The sequence below is a fragment of the Archocentrus centrarchus genome, chromosome 3, assembly GCF_007364275.1.
Source record: "Archocentrus centrarchus isolate MPI-CPG fArcCen1 chromosome 3, fArcCen1, whole genome shotgun sequence".
In the NCBI taxonomy this organism is placed as follows: domain Eukaryota; kingdom Metazoa; phylum Chordata; class Actinopteri; order Cichliformes; family Cichlidae; genus Archocentrus; species Archocentrus centrarchus.
In genome coordinates this window covers 2,374,830-2,396,237 of record NC_044348.1, presented here as the reverse complement: position 1 = coordinate 2,396,237, position 21,408 = coordinate 2,374,830, and the positions used below count along the sequence as shown (strand labels likewise).

The 21,408-nt window shown below is 43.1% G+C and overlaps 1 protein-coding gene across 1 annotated transcript in view; it reads right to left on the bottom strand.

Moving 5' to 3' along the window:
- nav2a (neuron navigator 2a) overlaps nt 1-21,408 on the bottom strand; it is a 76,114-nt gene that overhangs the window by 44,110 nt on the left and 10,596 nt on the right. The window contains exons 3-10 of the mRNA XM_030759013.1: nt 20,097-20,169; nt 18,944-19,187; nt 18,697-18,753; nt 15,903-16,036; nt 8,319-9,546; nt 7,211-7,320; nt 6,938-7,046; nt 5,714-6,136 (exon numbers count right to left, since the gene is read on the bottom strand). Coding sequence (XP_030614873.1) covers nt 5,714-6,136; nt 6,938-7,046; nt 7,211-7,320; nt 8,319-9,546; nt 15,903-16,036; nt 18,697-18,753; nt 18,944-19,187; nt 20,097-20,169 — 2,378 coding nt within the window. The remainder of the gene's footprint in view (nt 1-5,713; nt 6,137-6,937; nt 7,047-7,210; nt 7,321-8,318; nt 9,547-15,902; nt 16,037-18,696; nt 18,754-18,943; nt 19,188-20,096; nt 20,170-21,408) is intronic.

Here is a 21,408-nt window from a genome sequence, read left to right as displayed (position 1 = left end):
TGATTGCATAAACATTCCCACTGAAACTAAAACAATTCTAATTCCCCAAATATTTACCTGTGGAGGAGCTTCCTAATGGAGCTAAATATTGACTCATTTAACCCGGGCGTAATTTAATGAGATGTTTGCTGGTTTAATATTGAGGCTGAACCAGGGACTGTGATGAGTCTGTGTATGCAGTGAGAGTGCAACCACTAAAACGGTTATGTGTTATCTCAATGTGGATCTCGGAAAGAGGGAACCCTGCACGCACAGACAAATGTGCATTTGTACCTTAATGTGTGTACAGTATACACATAGTACAGTGTTTCATACAGACAGAGCTTCTTTGTATAGTGTGCAGTCAAACAGAATCAGCATGAGAGCTGATTCTGTGTGCTGTACCCAACAACATGAAAATGTGTTGAAGTAGCAAACCTGAAAAGTATCAGCCAGAATACGAGTACATTATACAAGTTCTGATACTTTTTGAGGTTATAATAAAATATTAACGGTTGCCGAGAGCTAAAAAAAATAATAGAATAAATGTTTAGCGTTTTGTTACCACAGACTTGCAGAAGAAGGACTGCCGCGCACACACACACACACACACACACACACACACACACACACACACACACACACACACACACACACACACACACACACACACACACACGCACGCCTAATATTGTATTGGTTCCCCTTTGGCTGCCAAAACAGCCCTGACCCATGCCTGACCCAGGTATGGACCCCAATAGGCCCCTGAAGGTGTGCCGTGGTATCTGCACCAAGGTCTTAACAACAGATCCTTTCAGTCCTGGAAGTTGCGAGGTGGGGCCTCTGTGGATCGGACTTGTTTGTCCAGCACATCCCACAGATGCTCGATTGGATTGAGATCTGGGGGAATTTGGAGGCAAAGTCAACACCTCAAAATTGTGCTCCTCAAACCGTTCCTGAGCCATTTTTGCTTTCTTGCCTTCTTCCCATAGTGCAACCTGGTGCAACCTGACGCACACGCACCCAGCCATCCACGTCATCCAAAACAAAACATGAGTCATCAGACCAGGCCACCTTCTTACAATGCTCCGTGGTCCAGTTCTGATGCTCACATGGCCATTATTGACGCTTTTCAGTGGATGACAGGGGTCAGCAGCTATGTAGTCCGATACGCAACAAACTGCATATTCTGATGTCTATAAGAACCAGCACAAATCTTTTTGGGCAATTTGGGCTACATCAGTTTGATCGAACCACACGGGCCAGCCTTCGCTCCCCACGTGCATCAATGAGCCTTGGCCATCCATGCCGCTGGTTCACCACTGTTCCTTCCTTGGACCACTTTTGATAGATACTGACCAATCTGTTATTTACTTCACTAGTCAGTCAGTCAGTGGTCATAATGTTATGCTTGATCGGTGTATATAGTCATAGGTATATATAATCATTAGTCATTTTATTTGCTGATATATCCATAAGAGCAGCTGATATAACAGCCTATAATTGAAAAAAAAATAAAATCAAAGAAATATCGTCATTGGTCTTAAAAATGCTGTATCAGTTGGGCTCTAATATAGTGGTACGCAAAGCGGGACCCTCCAGGGCTGAAAAATAAAGCCAACACAGAAGGTCCAAAACCTGCACTTCATACAAGGAACAAAAGAGACACTGAAGGCACGAGGATCCTCCTGTGACAAATGATCAACTTGGAGGGGGGGGGGGTTGGCTGTCCTCTATGGGAAGTATCCATCATCACAACACGTAGTCACCTTGACGATGATACAATCACTCACATACAGACACACACAAAACTCCTGACTGGCTTACTCCTACACACTAATAAGTAACTGAGGGCCTCTCCTCTTCTTTCAAATGCCTGTTAACCTGTAACCTTTTGCAGCGGGAGAAACGTGTCCAAACAAGACACTTTATGGGCTGAAGCTGAACAGCCAGGTACAGTTTACACAGTGATGCAACTAACAGAAGCAAAAAGTCTTGAGTAAATGACACTGTAGATATATCTGACTCACTAACAATGCATGCACTGTGGTACAGAGAGGAGGAATTTCGCATATTGTCACGCTATGGAAAACAAAAAAGAAAACAGTCTCAGGTACAGCTCCTGCCCCCCCCCCCCCCTCTCAGACATACCTGTCTGCCTTGAACATGGTAAAACAGTTAGTCCAACGAAAAATAAACAAGTCCAGGTGTGTGCTGATCCTTGCTGATGAATATCTCCAAAAAAACGTCAAATGTCTTGGCCTCCGTCTGCTGTTATTAAATTTATTCTTGTGTGTGCGAGATCTGCAGTGATACCACCAGGTGAAAACCTGTTTGTCGATATCAAAAATAAATGCAAAGCACCAGGGAACTCTAACTTGTATATCCTAAGGTTCAGCCTGACTGTAAGTGTGTGCTGCTCTGCGAGGACTCAGTGTTGATATGAAGCCTCGCTCCTCGGCTCCACATGCTTTTTTCTCCTGGCTGGAGGTTGGGTCTGTCTGCTGAAGGTGGAGGAGGGAGCAGAGGGAAGGATTGGAAGGGGGGGGGGGGGGGGCAAAGGGGTATATCAGCAACATACCCCTGAGCCAAGGAGGTGGGGAGACAGAGCCCCACATCTCCGTGGGCCAGAGATAGCGAAAGGAGAAAAAAAGGGGGGTTGGCTGCTGAAGAAAAACCGCTGTATTCAGTAAAAGTGGTGTCGTCAGTCATGCCGTCAGTCTAGTAGGATTTATTGCATGCTGAATAAATTACCTATCAACTCTGAAAATTTTGAACTAGACATTTCTAAGCAAACTAGAATCTAGATGACTAGATTTTCTATAAAATTGTAATAAAAAAAAGCAATAAATAAAAAATCGTAATTCCACTGAAGTCAGGTTTTGAAAGTGCTTGCTTTGTCAGACAAAAAATCCACAACACAAATATTTCCAACTGGCAAGTTAAAAAAAAAAAAGAAAAAATCCATAATGTCTGACAAAAATCACAAACTGCAGTGTGAGGGTTGATTTAAATAATTATTTTCATATTTTGGCTAAAAGTTGTTTACTGTTACCACTGTTTACCATCAGCTGACTGCTCAGCACTGCCATGTGTGTGCAGAGGGCAGTTGGCAAAAGTGGGAAGGAAGAACTTCCTTTTAACAGGCAGAGACCTCCGGCTGAAGCAGCTTCAGAAAGGGCCTGCCCAAGTATGTGCGTGCTCATCTGTGCGAGCACATTCATTCATATAATGACATTTAGGCGGCCTTTGCAAATGCCTTGATTACCATTAGCTCACCTGCTCAGGCTCGCTCATGTGTTTTGTGTTTATTAGCAGGGACACGTGTTCAGTGATTGTATCCCTTCATGGACAGCTACAAAACATTACACTCGACTACACTCTCCCTGACACTGAACTGGTTTAATAAAGCAAGCAAGAGAAAATTAAAACCTGTTACATATTATTGTATATATTTAACAGCTATTATATGTTATTACATATTGTTACAGGGGTTAAAGAATCAGTTTATGTAATGTTTCCAAAATTACTTTGGTGGCATTTGCCAGATTTGCGTGACAGTCGTTTGTAGCCTTCAAAACTTTCTTTATATAATTAACTGGGGGCACCTTTACAGTGGGATCTGTGGATTATTCCCTCTGACAGGGACAAACAATCATTTTTCAACCGCAAGGGCTACAAATTAAATTCCATAAGCCTTAATGACACGGTGCTGGAAGCCAACAGCTCAGAGCAATATCAAATCCAAGTGTCTGCATGGCACAGAGATTAGGGAGGAAAAAAGCACCTTTTGTAATATGTGTGATTTCAGCATTTCATTAACATTTAAGAGGTAACAAAGACTTTAAGTGTGAGAGTTTACTGCTGTAATCCAAAAGCCAGTTCCTCCTCTCTTGGTAAACATACCACCTCCGTGTGGAAGAACCTGTTATTTTGTGGATGTTAACATGCTTGCAACGGAGCTAACCGTTAAACGGCCTGAGGACGCAGAGAAGAGGAGGCAGTCATCTGTGCCTGTTTTAAATGCTTAAGCCACAGGGAGGCTCCACCCCCATACACACACACACACACACACACACACACACACACACACACACACACACACACACACACACACACACACACACACACACACAGACTCTTTAGTCTCTGCAGTTCTGAACCCCCCACCCCAATACAAGTAGTATAATCTAGTCGACATGCTCTCATTTGAATAAAAGCTCATTTTGCCATCCATCCATCCATCGCTTCATCCAGCTGAGACCATCAGATACACACAAGCACGTTTCTCACACAGACAAAAATCCACCATTTAAACATCAAATCCAGCTCATCTTATTCTTTACATAAAATCTGTTCAATCTGCTCTAAATGTTGGATATATGATTGGTCACTGCTCCGAATCATTTACCAATCCAAACTGCAAAACACACACACACACAAGAAGCACCAGCTTCTAAAAATTTGAGGATTTGATTATTTCCTTTACTTAATGACTAAATGATCAATCACTTTGCCCGAAAAGAATAACCTTACATATTAGTAAATGATTCAGTTAATTATAAATGTAACTATATGTTGCAATGGCTTAATCACATTTCCCAACAATATTAAAGTTTTCTGAATCAGAAAATGTGTCTGCTCACGTCACTCACCTGTCCAGGTGTGGCTGTGGCCTGTCTTTGTTTTACTGAGTCACTGATTCAGACATATCAGCAGCACTTAGCTCTCTTGCTTTCTAAAGGTGCCTCGGGGCCGGTGAATCAGTCCCAAATCTACGCAGGCTGGATGAAGTAAATTCCACTCCAGCTTTTAAGACACAATTTTTTTTACCACCTTCATCGATGTCATGAAATCTTACGCACATTAACGTTACACTGAATTTAAACTAATACCCTGATCTCTGGCTTTCCGACTTTCTATTCCATCTGAAGGTGATCTGGCGCCTTTTACGGCTTCATCTGATAATAATGATGACAACAGTACTTTAAATTACACAATGTGACAGCCAAGGTATGCAAGGGGCCTGTTACAACATGGTCACTGGCTTTTAAAGAGAAAAATAAACAGGTTATCAGGACGACAGCATCTGAACACTGAAAGACTGGAAATCCTGTGGGATCTTCACTGTCCAGAATAAATGAGGCTTATTATTGAGACTAAACTGTGAGATATCATCTGACAGACATACAGTGAAGGGATGCTACTGCCCTCCTGTGGCAAGCCTACATGAAAGAAAAGGCTCCCATAATTGATCAACCAAACTGTCACATCTCAATCATAAAAGCCATCATATATAAGCATGATGTCTGGTTAACATCTAACATTACTCTTCATAATAGCAGAAAAGCTTTCTCATAGTTTTCATTTGTTTGAGGACATCCCGCCTATCAAGGGTGGGAAAATTAACAGAACATTTACCAATAATGTCTTTGGGACTGGGAAAGATTGAAAAAAATGTCTCTATAACACAAATACTATACTATATAGATGTTGATGACTGCATATAATCAACTCACAGTGGGTTCACTTTTTGTGAAGTATAGTGCAGTATCGGTAAATAGTGGAAGATGTTTCTAACAGGTTTGCAGGGTTTTCTAGTTTAAAGCTTTTTATCCAGCCAACACTACAGAAACTGCTGCAAATCCTCCCAGTGGAGAAGCTTGAACCAGACAAATTTTCTACTCTTGATAGGTAGTGTGGACGGTAATGGATTTATCTGTCACTCACTTACCCACTAGTGACATCATCAGCGCGCACAGCGTTCTTGCTCAGCACGTCTCCATCGCTCATGTATCCCGTGACTTCCACTGGGATTCCATCAAGGTCCATGTCTTCCCCAGCTCTGTCTCCCAGGTCCACGCTGCACAGGGCTCCTCCCCTGCCAGCCAGCTGCCGCCGGAGGTTCCCAGGGTACAGGTAGCGTCCTCCCTGGCCGCCAACCACGCGGCCACCATAACCATTCCCCATGGAGGGGGCGTCACCCGCCTGAAGACGAGGACTGGACTGACCCAATCGCCATGATGATAGCGAGGAGCGGGCAGATGTAAGGCTGAGGATGCCTCGACCGCCTCCGCTATTGTTGCTGCCACTGCACGTGCCACCGCCGCTGCCAATGTCTGTGGTGATGCTGCTGTCAAAGGTGGTTTCCAAGGTGCTGAGAGGGATCCAGAGAAAGGTGGTTGAAGGCAAATATAACATACAAGCTGAGAGGGAGCACGCATTATTACTGTTTTATGATAAGGCTCCATTCAAAAACTTGTCATTTGCAGTAGTATAAAAATCCTAATGTTGTCTAATTACCACCAAAGCCAAAACCAGATTTTTTTTGGATACCAATCTCTACACCAAATTTCATGAAATCCTTTCCTAGAATCTGGAGATCTCACGCAGATACAAGTACTGGGAAAAAATAGTGTCAAACTGCACAATTTCTAGTGTAGACAGACAGGCAAAAAAATACGGGACACTTTAACCTTAGAGCAGAGTACAGACAGTTGGGTCAACACTGACACATCACACCACAGCACAGGTCAGAACTCTGTGGGAGGGAATGTGATTAAAGCTAAGCCAGAAGCATCAAAGACATGCTCAGCAATCAAGAGGCATGAGACTGCTATGAAAAAAATGAGGTAATACCTGTTAAATGCAGACAGACACAGTCTACTGACCATGAGGCGGTTGAGTGACCGCCTGAAATACCCCCAAAAAAGTGTGTGATTTAGACTATTTACCACTCAACCATAAGAAGCTACACTTGATGATGTTCAGACAGCAGGGCTTTGTTCTCAGCACATTTTATAAACTTCACTACAAGCACTGCTTACATAACAAGTTCAATGGAAAATGAATTGCATTATAAGAAGAGTGAAAAAGTTCAGCAGAGTATGTGGTGGGATGCATTAGGGTGCAGGACCAATCAGTGGAAACCAGGTGGGAAATGACTATCTCATTTTACCTGTGTGTGACCTGAGTTCCTCGCAGGCTGGACATGGTCTCCTCCAGGTTTTGCCGCAGGTCAGCTATGTTTTTGACAGTACGCAATCGCCTCGTCTCTGGGTCTTCACCTGAGTAACACACACACACACACACACACACACACACACACACACACACACACACATGAACACACAAAAAAAAAAAACTATTTCAAAAAGATTTTCCAGCTTAAAAAGGATATGATTCCTCTATATTGAACCAGAAAGATTCCAAACTGCGAGTGATCACCCACCTGAAAGGTCCTCGATGGAGGTCTGGCTGGTCTTGGTGAAGGAAATGTCTCCACCTCTGCCTCCTGAATCGGTCTCAGTGTTCACTGTTCCCTCGCTGTCCGTTTGGGATCTGGAAAACAAATTGTGTAAGGGATCAAATCGATTCTGAATTATTGTGCACTTAGTGGGAACCTAATATTGAGCAAATTGTCACGAAAGAGGGATAAACCCGATTAAGATTTAAATCTGCCATGTTTCAAGTCTTGTGACTGGAGTTCAAAATGAATGCCTGCTAATCCCCACACGCCAGTAAAGTTTGTCTTTGAAGGATAAATCAATACAGCTGAACCACTGGTAGTGTTTTGAGATGATGACGTTTGAATGCTTCGGTCATATGCAGCCTTTGGTCTTCGCCTGATTCCAGACTTTGTCCTTGTTGACAACTCACCCTGTGTACCGGCCAGTGAAAACCACTGACTGCTGCAGACGCAAGCTGCTGTACAGAGAATGGCAGCATGTAAACTTTTCTTAAACTTCTGGCTAACCGACTGAATACTGATTGAAACTTGAGGTTATTTCCATGTACAAATTATTCTGATGCTTTGTTTTTAAAAAATTATTTCTATCAGTATATTTGGTTTTTAGTTAATGGTCATCAACACTGATTATATGTCTTTAATTTCTTTCATTTGCTGTCAAACATACTCTCCCTGAAAGGTGGAGGCAGTATAATCCTGCTGGTAATGGTTCATGACTACAAAAGAGGAAGTCTCAAAGTGCTGATAATGGAGGCATGTTTTTGGAGGTGGGGTTGTTAACTATAGGTCAGAACGTACACAGGGAGAAAGGGCAGCAGCACAGGAAGAGTCAAGAAGCTAATGAGCGCATACATGACCTCCTTCCTTATCACACTGTGACCAGGACAGAGGTCAAGGGCGCACAACATCCATAGGTAGTCAAAAAAAACCCCCAAAAGAACATGGATAGATGGAGAACTGCTAGTTAACGGCTTACAGATGGACAAATACTCAAAAACCAGTCACAACTTTGTACTTACCAAATCCGCCCTCCCTGCAAACATGTACTGTTTAATATTTAACAAGCTCCTCTGAGAAAGTGTGATCTCACCTGTACATGAAAGGTGCAACGGTGGCTGTGTTGGGGTGGCTATGGTGCTGTTGTGTCTGAGGTAGCTGCACACTGACTGTGTTGCTGGCTGTGCTCTGTGTAGTGCCCCCTCCTGCCACAGGGGCGGTGCTGGTCTTTCCTTCTGTGGAGGCCAGGCTGGAGGTAGAGCTGGAGTGTCTGCTGTCCCTGTCTCTGTCCAGGGGGCCACGGTGCATGGCGAGACCCCCTCCTAACCGCATGCTCCGAGGCCGCTCCCCTGCTTCCTTCACTGATGAAGCTTTACCTCCAACTCCTGGGGGTTTGCCTCCTGGCTTTGGTATTCCGCTATGTGCAGGGGTAGAACTCTCTTTTTTGGCCACTTTGCCTCCCTTGGGAATGAAACTGGCAATTTTAGAGGTTCTTTTGTTTGAGTCAGCATCTAGAGCAACAGGTACAACTTCCTCCTTGGGCTCCTCTCCCCTCAGCTCTGTCCTGTCGGGGACTGAGGTGCGCTTCCCTACCTCCTTCCCTTTCTCCTTCTCTTTCTCCTTCCCCTTCTCCTTGTCCTTGTCTTTTTCGGGTCCTTTGACTGAACCTTTCTTGGCAGTCAAAGCTCTGCTAAAAGTGCGCTGGGCAATGCCCCTCAGAGCTATTTTGGGGCTGCTGGCGGTGGTGGAAACTGTAGTTCCCGATGAGGAAGCTGCTCCATAAGCATTCCCATTGCTGGTTCCGTTAAGTCCCGGCCGAACATTGCCATCCTCCTCCTCTAGGGGGTCGGTGTTGGAGCCAGCCTCGGCTCTCTCCACCTGCCCAGCTCCGAGCTGTCTGGCTGGTACAGCATTATCAATCTGGGGACCTACTCCATTGGAGGAAGAGATGGAGGATGACTTGGAGCCTCCTTTACTGTTGAAGAGCTTCAGCTTCTCCAGCATTGACTTTTGAGTTACAACCTTAGGGGGAGGTTCAGTTGCTGGAGTAGTCTTAGAGGAAGTGTCCTTATCTTTGACAGACTGCATGGCAGATGATGGGGTGCTTATGGAGGAGGAAGAATTAGAAGAGGTGTGCTTGGAGCTTGTTGCCTTGCCCCTCCAGGGTTTGCTGTTGGGCTGGGGAATAGCTGTGGAAGAGGAGGGAGGAATCACGGTAGAGGTAGCAGCAGGGATGCTGGTGGATGAACTGACAGTCACTGCAGATGATGGAGCATGCTCAGTCATCACCAGAGGTTGTGAGGTCATGCCCTCTGAGGAATCTGTACCAGAAAAGAGACATTTTAATAAACAATGAAGAAGGGAGGTAAAGATTAGATACAAAAAAAAAAATCAAGCAGAAGAAGAATCTGAGGGAGACAAGAAAAAAACAGATGCTTCTTTGACCCCACACAGAGTTGCCTTATAAGGCCCTGAAGGTGGCCTGTGTTGATACAACCTAACGTGCCATTACTTTTCTTTGGACTAAGCACCAAAACTGTTAAAAAACCCTTAGCACTAACAATGAGAGGAGCCCATCACAAACTGTTTATAAAAACAATGAGGACCGTACTCATGCTTTTAAGTCTTGCCAAGCAGGCCTAGTCAAGAAGCAGTGCTGCTGCACTTATAAGGCATGGACTTATATGGACTGCTTTTGGTCAGGGTCCCTCTGCTTAACAAAGAAACACTGTCTAGTTACACCAGTCCCTTGTACATTAAACTGAGAAACAGGATGAAAAAAATATGGTTTAAATCAGGGATGAACAGAAAGTACTTTTTCCAAAAATGTTCCTGTTGCAGATCCATCATCCAATTAGGGAACTGCAGCAGGAAAATCTGCAGCATGTGACTCTCGACAAGCAAACTTACCAAGAGCTGAAGAAGCAATGCAAGAGCTGAAAATCCTGTTATAAGTCACTGCCCATATGAAAAAACAAAACAAAACAAAAGTATCCTGAGTGCTGCTGAAGTTGCCAGTGTGTACGCACAGCAGTGCTACGAGCAGCACGGAGCTCAGACCAGCAACATTTGAATATTCAAACACCAACGGCCAGAGAGAGAGAGGGCCGGTGCGGGAGCACTGGGTGGAATGAATCATAGCACTTTGGTTATAACATGTTCCTCTTGCTTTGTGCACACAAACATGCGACACATTCATTCAAAGACAGTGCTGCGGCTGCTCTATTGTCTTTCTTCATCTAGAGACACCTAAAAAGTTTATTCCTTATTAGAAGTCCTTTTTTTTCCCTCAGCCAAGACAAGACAAAACACATTTCAAACTCCAGATGCCTACCAATAAAGTTTTTCTATTTGGATACAAACATATGTACACATGGTCCTGTTTCTGTTTCTATAAATCTTACTCATGACTGGCTGAGGGCTGAAACAAGAGAGAAAGTGCTTGTCTGCATGTGGAATTTTCTGGTTCTTTTTCAACCTTTTTACAATACAAATGAACATTATTTCTACAATAAATAATAATAAAGTGAGGGTTCTTTTTAAACCTCTGGGGCACACCTACATATGAAAATGAATACAGAGAATATGATAATTCTGATCAGTTCACAGCTACATTAATTCTTATGTTATTCTTATGGGCTCATTACGGCAGAATTTATGCAGCACATTAAACACTAGCCCTGCTTGTTTACCTCATTTTCATCTCTCCACTTTATTTCATTTTATAGGGCCTTTCATGCCCTAATTGCAAATAGGCAGCCACTCACTGCTCCTTCTTTCTCCCCCTATTTAGCATTTAGTGAGAGAAGCCTGAAACAATGCAGCCATTAGGAAGTGATTAGGGCCCAATTAGACGTGCTAATAGTTAGCAATCAGCAAAGTGGGTCAGGTTGCTAATAGCTGGTTTCCAATTGGTAGCGGCTGAATGAGAGGGGGACTTGCTGTGATTATGTAGCCTGCAAAGAGAATAAGGGGACTGACACTGCAGGTTTGAGATCAGTGGGGCTTTGAGATAGGCCAGCAGGAGGGTCGGTGCTGTCCTAGAATGGGGTCAGCTTGCATTTCGGGTCAGAAAAAAGAAAGGAAGGACATGGAAAGGTTCTGGACATTGGGTCAGCCGGTCACTGACAAGACTGCACCCAGTGACCGGGGCTTACACGCTCCAGTTAGGTTGCCAGGGGTGAAGGAAAGCAGTCAATCTTCAACAGGTTGGGTCAGACGTGCCACTAGAATGATGAACTTCCGACACCGTTGCACCATCATCTCAACTTAAAACAAACTTGGAATTCAAATTATGTTTCTAGAAAAGCTTTAGCATCTAAAAATATAAATCTGCCACAAGCAAAACAAATACCAGTGACAGGATGAAGATAGTTTCCTCTCCTCTTAAAAAAATCAGAACTACCAGTTGTGTATTCAATGAAGTGACCACAAGAGGGTGTAAACACCTCAGCCCCTTTCACGCACACGCTCCTTTACATTAATCTGACAGCGCCTGAAAATGCCAGCTTCATGTCTGAACGGGCACTCAGGTAAGTTTTTTTGTTCCGTATGTATCACTTTCATCATGGTACAAACCTGAATCAATCAGGATGAATCAGCAGACCGACACACAGATGCTGCTGAGCTGATGCAAGATGTAGTTTTTCATTACCAGCACAAAATGCACTTGAGGAAACAGTTTCACCTCAAAAATAAACACATAATTGTTTTAATGTGGCTCACTATGTGGGTCACTAACCCCATGACCCCGTGTAGCCTCCGGCCAAGTCCTCATTGCCCTTCCTTCACTGTTCTGGTTGAGCTGACTACTTGAGGAAACATGCTGAACGAATTTGAGTACTCATGGCTTAACTGCTTAATTACTGCAGTCATTGGTGGTTAAAATAAGAAAGCAGAAAATGACAGAAGAGCACAGCCCAAAGGGACGAGGATCACAGACCACCCTCCTGCTTCCTGTCTGCCAAACTTGTCTCAGTCTCTACGAGTGTGTCTTTAGGTCAGCTAAGCTGCCTGCTTGTCTCACAGCATCCTGATAATATCAAGCAATCCTGATAATATCAAGCAATTTTAGGAAATCAGCTGAAATGGACTCAAATTTCTTTTCATGGGGTGTCACATTCATGCCTGTGTGTGTGTGTGTGTGTGTGTGTGTGTGTGTGTGTGTGTGTGTGTGTGTGTGTGTGTGTGTGTGTGTGTGTGTGTGCCTGTCTAAAACTGGAGAAAACATATAATATTACACGAGCATCAAAACTCATTTCTGTGCATGCATGTGAGGATTAGAAGAAAAGGAGGAGGTGTGTGTTCTGTTAAGCATCTTTAAACAGTCTAATCACCAGGCCTGTGACAAAGTACACACAGTCTGCACAGATGTAAACGTTTATATATTTTTATGCGCAAAATGTATAAAAAGTTACATCAGCTGACAATGCTGAAACACCACAAACCCTGGTCACGAGATATTAAGCTTAAACCCTCTCAAACAGTCAACAACCAAATTACTGACCTGAAAAAGGAAAAACATCTTTGTGCTTCAAACCTGGGGTGTCAGTTCTCTCTGACCGTTCAGATTAATTCAATACACTGACACCTTCAAAGGCATTTAATATGTAAAAATCTGGCACAAAGTTTGAGGGTGCAGGTGTGGGCCTACTCATCGTGTTCAGATTTGAGAAGCCTGCTCTTTCTCTCTCTCGCTCCTCAGTCATTGTGCTCAAAAAAGTGAGAGGGACAGCCGGCTTTTGTGTGGCGACTGAAACTTTTTAAAGTTTCTCCACATGAATACACTCAAACAGTGAGGCTACAGCTCATCAGCAGGCTATTCATTCAGCAGGGGTACCAGCCACACACACACACACACACACACACTGAGATACACGCGCAACAGAAGCATGCACATACACAAACACACAACCACAGGTGTCCCCTTCTCTCTCTGTCTCTCTGCTACGTGTCACTTGGTGAACACCCAGATGCTGTCACCTTATATTAAGGCTCTTCTGTTTGCTTATTGTACAGCCATCCAGTAACATAATTCTATTTTGGCATCAGAGCCACTGACACAGAGCAGATCTGGCCTCTCCAAAGAAGCTGCAGGTGTTTCTGCAACTATCTGAACCTGCAGCAGCAACATCTTACAATAAGCATGAATAACTTCATGCACAGTTCGCTTACATATTTGAGGCAAAGACTAAACTGCACTAACAGCTTTTAGTTTAATAAAAAAAACTTGGTAGGAAGAGGAAAAACAATCTGCATCAGTTTCACATTAAAGTAGCGAGAAGTTGGCTTATTAGTTGGGAGGAAAAACCCCTTCATTTCTGCACTGTTAAAAGTACAGCGCAGACAATTAAAGCAGCAAAAACAAAAAAAAAGATTCAATGCAAACCTTGAACTCTTGATCTGAAACTCTAGCCTGCAATAATAGTTACAAATGATCTACAAGTGAAAGATGACAAACCTCAGTGGTGCTGCAGACATCAAGGACCAACAGAAGAAGAAGTTGAGAAGAGGAAGAGATGAACAAGAGACGAGGGAAGAGCTCTAGACTATGACCACTCATCTAGAGTGGGGAGGAGGGAAGAAGGAGTGTGGTGCAGTGCTATAACAGGGGGAGGGGCTTGGCAACAACAGGGCAAGAGGAACCTGGGTGGGTGGTGTGTGTGGGGGGGTTGACCAGCATTTCTCGTGCTACCTGCTGACAATCATATGGCCTGCTGCCCCAAACACACAAACCTGGAAGAAAAGGCTCCTACTTCTTCTGCATCCAGTGCACTGCAAATATCCTGAATCTGGCATCAGCTGATGCCTTTATGCGTCGACCTCAGAGCCTCATATATCAGCATTATATTAGGATACCAGCTGATCATTAAGAGCCAATCATCTTCATGCAAATGTTCACAGCTACTTCACACTTCTTGCAGCCACTTTGAAGCCAGTGCTGTTCGCCAAAGAAGCTCCCACAGAGCACCGGGACCCCCCTGTATTTGATGACTTTTACAAACTCTAATCTTCATGGGCTTTACATTAGTTACGGGCGGATTGTGTCGTCTCCAAATAGAACTATCTGAAAACCCTTTCACTAAATGGGCAAGTTATTGATTAAAGTGTCTAATGGAAATCCTTCTATGACCACTAATAGGATTTAGTCCAAAGTTATGAAATTCATTTAATCAACAGTGCATTCAGTTTTAAGGGCATTTCCTCATAATTCTTGTTGACTTTTGATCAAGGTATGCACTTGAACACACATCCACACAAACGGACACATCTCCACGCGGTCTGCACCAATAAACTCACTCATCTCCAGTGGAGCCGAACATCAGAATAAATGCCTCACAGCGCTTCTCACAGCACTGGTCCCAGTTAATTTGTGACAACAGTCCCTCTCCACCCCCCACCCCCACCCCTACCCTCCACCCCCGGGTAATGAGTTTAGACTGTGAACACTAACAAAGTCTATATAAAGCTCTGGCCCATCGAATGGTGACAGAAACTATTTTAACACTGAACCAACCAAATATACTGCCAAACACCCAGAGTCTGTAAGCTGGTGTGAATTCAGTTCTGGCTCCAAAGGAAAATGATCACAGTGAACGGCTCTACTTTTGACTCTCATGGAAGTGAACTACACTGGTTCTATGTTTCCACCTTGTTCAATTTATGTTATCTTGTTGCTCAAATTGTTCAACATAACTAATGTGAAACAATCAGGAAGGTGGGAGCAGGTCTTTCAGGTGTCCAGAGTTCCTCATGTTCATATTCTCCACAGGTAGTAGCACTCCAGACAATGTTGAGATAATCTGGTTGGGGGCACTGTCCACCACCGGTCTTTCTCACATGTAGCAGGCAACAGGAGACTATGGGAAACACTCTGCATGGATTAGGGGAGGGCACAGCTCTCATCATGCAAGAGTTAAAGACACATGACACTGTTTTGCCCAGAATAGCAGTTCACACCTAGAGTGATCTTTCCATCTGTGAGAACAAATACAGTTTGTGCATAACAGCCTAACGGAGGTCACAATGACATTGAACTCATATTCCATTAAATCACAGATTAGGAGTAATGGGAGACAGACTGAAAGACAGAAATTTGTCCTTAAATTCACCGTACAGGACAGTGAGGCTGCAGCCAGACACCGAATTCAACTTAGCATCCAACAACTGTATCTTCTTATAGAGACAATAACCTCCATATCTTTTTAAAGTGCAACATTAATGTTTAGAACGCTTTCAAGGGTGGTGAGCACATATTCATTGTGTGCATTTGGATTTTATGCTCATCCATTCTTTGTTGTTGTTCTCTTTAAAGGGCACGGTTGTCTCAGTGCAGCGCTGCACGCTGAGGGCCAAGCATTATTTTCTGGCATGGTTTTTAATCCTCTCTTGGTCTCAAAGCAGCAGAGCTAACTTGCATTTTAACTACAATAACAAAAAGCACTCCGAGGATTCACCATAAAATCATCCTAAATACAGCATTAAGACTTTTTACAGCTGCAAGGCTGATGTCTCTCTTCTGATTTTACTTTCTCTTCCTCTAAATTTATACGCATGCTTCTGCCTTTGAAACTTATATCATTTGATATTTCAGCTCTTTATGATGGGGTGCTGATGGGATTTGCAGACATCCAAGTATGTCAGTGTGTGCAAGTTTGCAGTTGTACATTTGGCCTACCTTTGTTCAGGTGTGAGTTGACTTTGGTCTTGTCACTGAAGCCCTGGCTGCGTCTGTTCCCAGCAGCACTGACCGAGCCTCTTGGGGGGATGTCACTGCCAGCAGTGGACACCCTTGATGTGGGGCCAGGAAGTCTGATGAAGAGACAGAAGAAAAGAAAGAAAGAAAGAAAGATGGAACAAACAAGCCAAACCAATTAGCTGCTTTATGACAACCACTAGATTATGAGTTTATGAATCTAAAGCAGTTTTTTTTTCCCCACACATTAGAGACACGTTAGGTCACTGCAAGCTTGTGACACATTATGCTGGGACAAGCACACAACTAGGCAACACACTAAACTAAAATGGGAGGGTGTCGCATAATTCGATTTATTACAGTAAGCATTTGATGTGATTAGGCCAAACACATTAGGAGGGTGAGTGACAGTTGTTGAGAAAATCACACCACATTCCTGAAAGAGGAAACTGCATTAATTCAAAATAGGAGATAAATATCCTAATATATCTATATATAGAAACTATCTTAAGTGCTATACAAACATGCCTCACTGTTTAGCAGACGTTTGCCACAAAGGACGAGCTTTAAAAACATATCCTGCACAAGCTTGCTTTGTTTTCCACAATGTGACTTTGTGTGGATGTGCAGGGAAGCTGATGTAACTTCAATATGTTGTATAGAAGCCCAACTTCCAGGGTTAATTTGCAATATGAACTTTTGACCTACTGTATTGATTTCCTGAGGGAAGTGGTCTCTGTTTGCTTTCCACAGTATACCAAAAAATCCCATGGCTACAGTAACCGCGCCAGTGGCTGCTCTGGTCTCTGTGTCTTTCTAAATGCTTCAAACTATTTTAGGCTCTTTTCTAACAGGGAATTTTTCCAAACCTATTCCTGACACGTGTAATTTTCCATTTAAAAGTGCAGCTTGCCTTTTGAACTTAGCTACAGTTTACTTTTCTTGCAGCGCTGTGGTGACCCACCCCCAGGGTACACCTACACTAAGCTAATGGGGACAGATAAGCTCACAGCAGCGTGGACGGAATGACTGAGAGAGCAGGTCCTCAGAGAACAACAAGCTCAGATTACACTCGCTCCTCCTTGATTTCCCCACATGGATTAGACAGGATATGCTGACCCTGGATAAGTCTCGGTAGAAGTTATGACACCTTGATTTAATTTTGTAAGCCGTTCTCTAAAGCAAGTTAGGATCCAACAGGCTGTGCCACACAGACTGCTAATGAAATGCTAATTGACCAGTGGTGACATCATCACCATCCTGGGAATGAGGCGGATGCCGATAAGCAGATTATAGCTGTCTCTCGTGTGCATTATAGAAATTCATTTCCATCATGCCATTCACTTTGAGTGACCATTATTTATCCAGCCACTGCAAGGAAATAGGTTTAACCACACTGTTTAGACTAGAGTAGCCTAAGATCATTTCAATTACAGCAGGGCCAGCAAGTCTGCTGGCTTCCCCCGCTGGATTGAGTCTGTGAGGAAGTAATTCAAACTAGTGGTTACCTTAAAAAAGTTTACAGTTTTTTTCCTACATTTATGGTTTAATATGGGCTACAGTGTGAAAACAAATATCCCTGGGGGCATCCAGGACACAGGGCCCTCCCTAACATTACCTGACTAATATTTCCTGTCAATTTATACTCGCAAAATTCAAATGATGGCAAATAAAAGTACTTGAAGGACCAGGACATCATCACAGAGCATCATCACTTGGATCTAATCAACAAACCACTTCTAGTTATTTTGAATATTGCAAATGGAAGAGCTGCATAGATCTTCTATTTGCAGAAAATGCACAATATAATCACTAAGATGACAGGTGTTTTGTTTTGTTTTCACTGTGATTCTTCCACACTGACCATGTTCAAAAGCGTCATATTTTCTCAGTTCTAATGCAAATCATTTAAAAACTGAAATAATAACATTTTTCATTCCAAAACAAATAGAATAGGCCTTTCACTGCAACATTTGCAACAGCTTTTTCTATTAAGAATTCACATCTTTATAATTCATATAATGACAGAGAGTGCTTTAGATTTATTTAAATGAAAAGTTTGAAAAGCAAAGTGTCAATCCCCCAGAATGAGCTCTTGTAGTTACACATGCTGACCATAAGAGGGGGTAATTTCTTTACTTTGGAGAGGCACTGGAGCGGGGCAGGTGCAATGCAAACAATATCTGGGATTGGGCAGCATGCAAAACCATGTCGAACATTAAATTTCAAGGTGCATTATCACATCATATGATGCTGCATGCTAAAGAAGAGCTAATGTGAAAGCATGATATCAATACCATGTTTCATTATAGATGCACATCCCTGTCAAAGATTGTTCTGTGTTAATTATTAATGTCATATTACAGGATGTTCTTGTCAGAGGAAAAAAGCACACACACACACACACACACACACACACACACACACACACAAGTGCACGTACACTTATTTAAGGGTTATCTAAAGGTCTTCTACAGCCCATTTAGCAGGCCTGCCAAATGAGGCACGCTGCCAGACAGGGCCTTCTGAAAATGGAGCCCCGAGCTTTTGTTCCTATCTGCTCAACACTACCACTCATGCATAATAGACAGTGCTTGTAGTAGAGATTGCCCTTAATCACAGACAAAGAAACAACATTAAACTCATTACAGTGCAAAAGAAATGCTATCCTTGATTAGGGGCAATCTCAACCTATTTCCAGGAATGGGACGGAACAGGAGGTGTGGTGGAGGAAAGAAGGGAAGGAGAGGAAAATTAAAAAGGCACAAGAGCTGACCTAGAGGTCTTTTTCTGACCAAGGGAAAACTTGAGTAGTTTACTCTGACACCCATCCCTAGAGAAGAAGAAAAGAGAGGAAAGATATGGAAGGGGACAGAGACAGTGAGAGGTCAGGTTTAGAGTTATAAATGACAGGAACTGCGAACAGGAAGATAGAAATGTCAAAATGATGGATTACAACAGCAGACGCATCAAGAAAGTAAACACCACAGAGACAAATTCATTCACTCCAGCTAGCCTCTCACCTGGACTGCATCTCGGCCTGTGCTGCTTTCTGGGCTGTGATGGCAGGAGTCCCATGCAGAGAGTGGCTGAGCTGGGCCGGGGCGCTGATCTGCTGACTCAGTGGAGGGTGTGTGCTCTGGGACTGGGCCGTGGGTGGGAGAGTGGGCTGGGAGTTTTGCCGCTGGGCCTGCTGCTGCTGCTGTTTGTAGCGGGACAAGCTGAAGAAGAGGCCGAGGATGGCTTTCAGATTGCCATTCCGAATCTCTGAAGATCAGACATAAGGACAGTTTGAATGATTTAAAGAAGGAAAAGCAGATGTGATGCATTCAAAAAGGTGGAGAAATGAAGACAAACGAGAGGATGGAGGCTGCAGAGATACTCCACACTCACCATACCCGAGGTCCTTTAAGTGCTTGGAAATTAAGCTACAAGCAGTCTTTATTCCTTGATTGCTTTTGCAATCTTACACCCATTGAGCAACAAAGTCTCATTTATAACAGTGCAAAAGTCCATATGAGTTTGAATACTAAATATTTCCCAGTAAATCTTTGACTGGAGCTGGCACCAGGCTACTAGTTTTAGGAGAATTTGGGGTTTACCCTATTATTTAGAAGATCCGTGTGAACCTGGAATTATAACTAATTAAACTGCTATTCATACAAAGAAGCAAACAGACTGTGTCTCAGTGAGTGAACTGGGATTTCAAACATGAGGCTAATTTGTGTACCGCTGCCTTTAGCTCTCTTTCTGGAATGTTCTTGGACTGCAAAATGAAACATCTCAAAGTTCTCCTTACAGAACAGTGAACGGACCCCATGTCTTTCTTGCTGTCACGGGATATTGCTGTTTGAGGCAGCTTTGTAACAGCACCAGTAATAATATTGTCTTAAGGTTCCCTGTGTGATTTTTTTTTTTTTTTTTACATAAAGTAATTTAAACATCATTATGCACCATTGTGAGCTTTCTGGTCCATTAGTTATATGTGTTGTGAAATCAGCCCTGAATGTTTTCATGTGTCAAGCATTAATGCAGAGTTTCCTGGCAACAGCTCGCCAATAAAATGCTTCGCTGTACCAATCAACTTTTTCCTCACAGGGTCAGTTCTGTTTACTAACTAAGCCTGAGCCTGAGTCAGGACTAACTCTCTTGTTCCAGTCAAAGTGTCCAGCTTACCTTCTGCAGACAGACCCTGGATGTTGACTCCTTTGGCTGCCAGGAAACTGAGGCAGGCATCAATGTTCTCAATCTACAGAGAGACACACACAGCTGAACGATTCTTCACACTGTACATCTGCATTCAAATTTGCATACTTGTGAGAAAAAAAAAAAAATCACACTAGTGTTTTGCATGCCGCTCAAAACACCAACAAATCTGGAAGTGAACATCTACCATTTATAAAGCAAAGTTGGCATCGCAACATGTTAAGCAGAAAATAGATGAGTTGAATATCATGTGATGGGATTTGAGCGTTTGTTATTTCCAACAAATTTCATTTAAATTTCTTTTGTTGTATATGGGATATTTGGGGGCATGTATAACAAACAAATGGCAGCAGAGCCATACATTTTTTGGCAGATTTAAAGAGTATAAACTAGAGACAGACTCTATATATACAGAGACTTGTCACATTGTGCTGTGCCATCCTCGAGAAGTAATTTGGAGTGCATAGTGACAGAGCCAAAACAGGATTCAAACCAGGCACACTTTCATCAGCTGGGCTACAGGGAAGTCACTCAGTTGCTATGACAGCAGCCTTGACAACCTGAGCAGACTGCTGAGCTGTCACTGGCCTGTGCGAGGATTTGATAGGCAGACAGGCTTTGTTTAGAGACCATGTGACCCATTATACACAGGATCTGCTGGCTGGCGCACCTTATCGTAAGGTAAACCACATAAAACAAGTCATCAAGCAGGGTAAATCTGATGAATGATTGTGTGATCAAAGTGTACCAACTGTTGGTGGTGGTGGGGAACAAACACACAAGGTACAACAAAAGATATATTATGTAACAAGTCTCTGCAGAGCAACTAACCAACAATAAAAATGCTGTGAAATGGACATTTTAAGCTGCACACAAAGGTTAGGGAGGGGCTGAATCTTCCTAGAATGTTATTTATTACAAGTGAGAGTAGATTTATACTGCAGCACTGTACTTACAGCAAAAAGGAGCTTCAGTAGAAGCTCACAGCAGAGGGTGGGATCTTAGATACAGAGCAGTGATACAGCAACTGCTTTCAAACCTAAATACATATGAACTGTGTTCTTTGTAAATGAGGCTGGGTGTGGGCTGCAAGCAGAAGGGTCCTGTTCAGTAATGATTAATGACATGATTACACTTAATATGCACCAACTAAATATAACCTGACCTACAGCTCCCACTGTGGTTCTCCTGCTAGGAAGTCTCTGGCTATGAGGTGACAAACGGATATATAAAGTCATTAATATCTGCCTTTATTATATAAATATCTGACTGCAGGTACTGT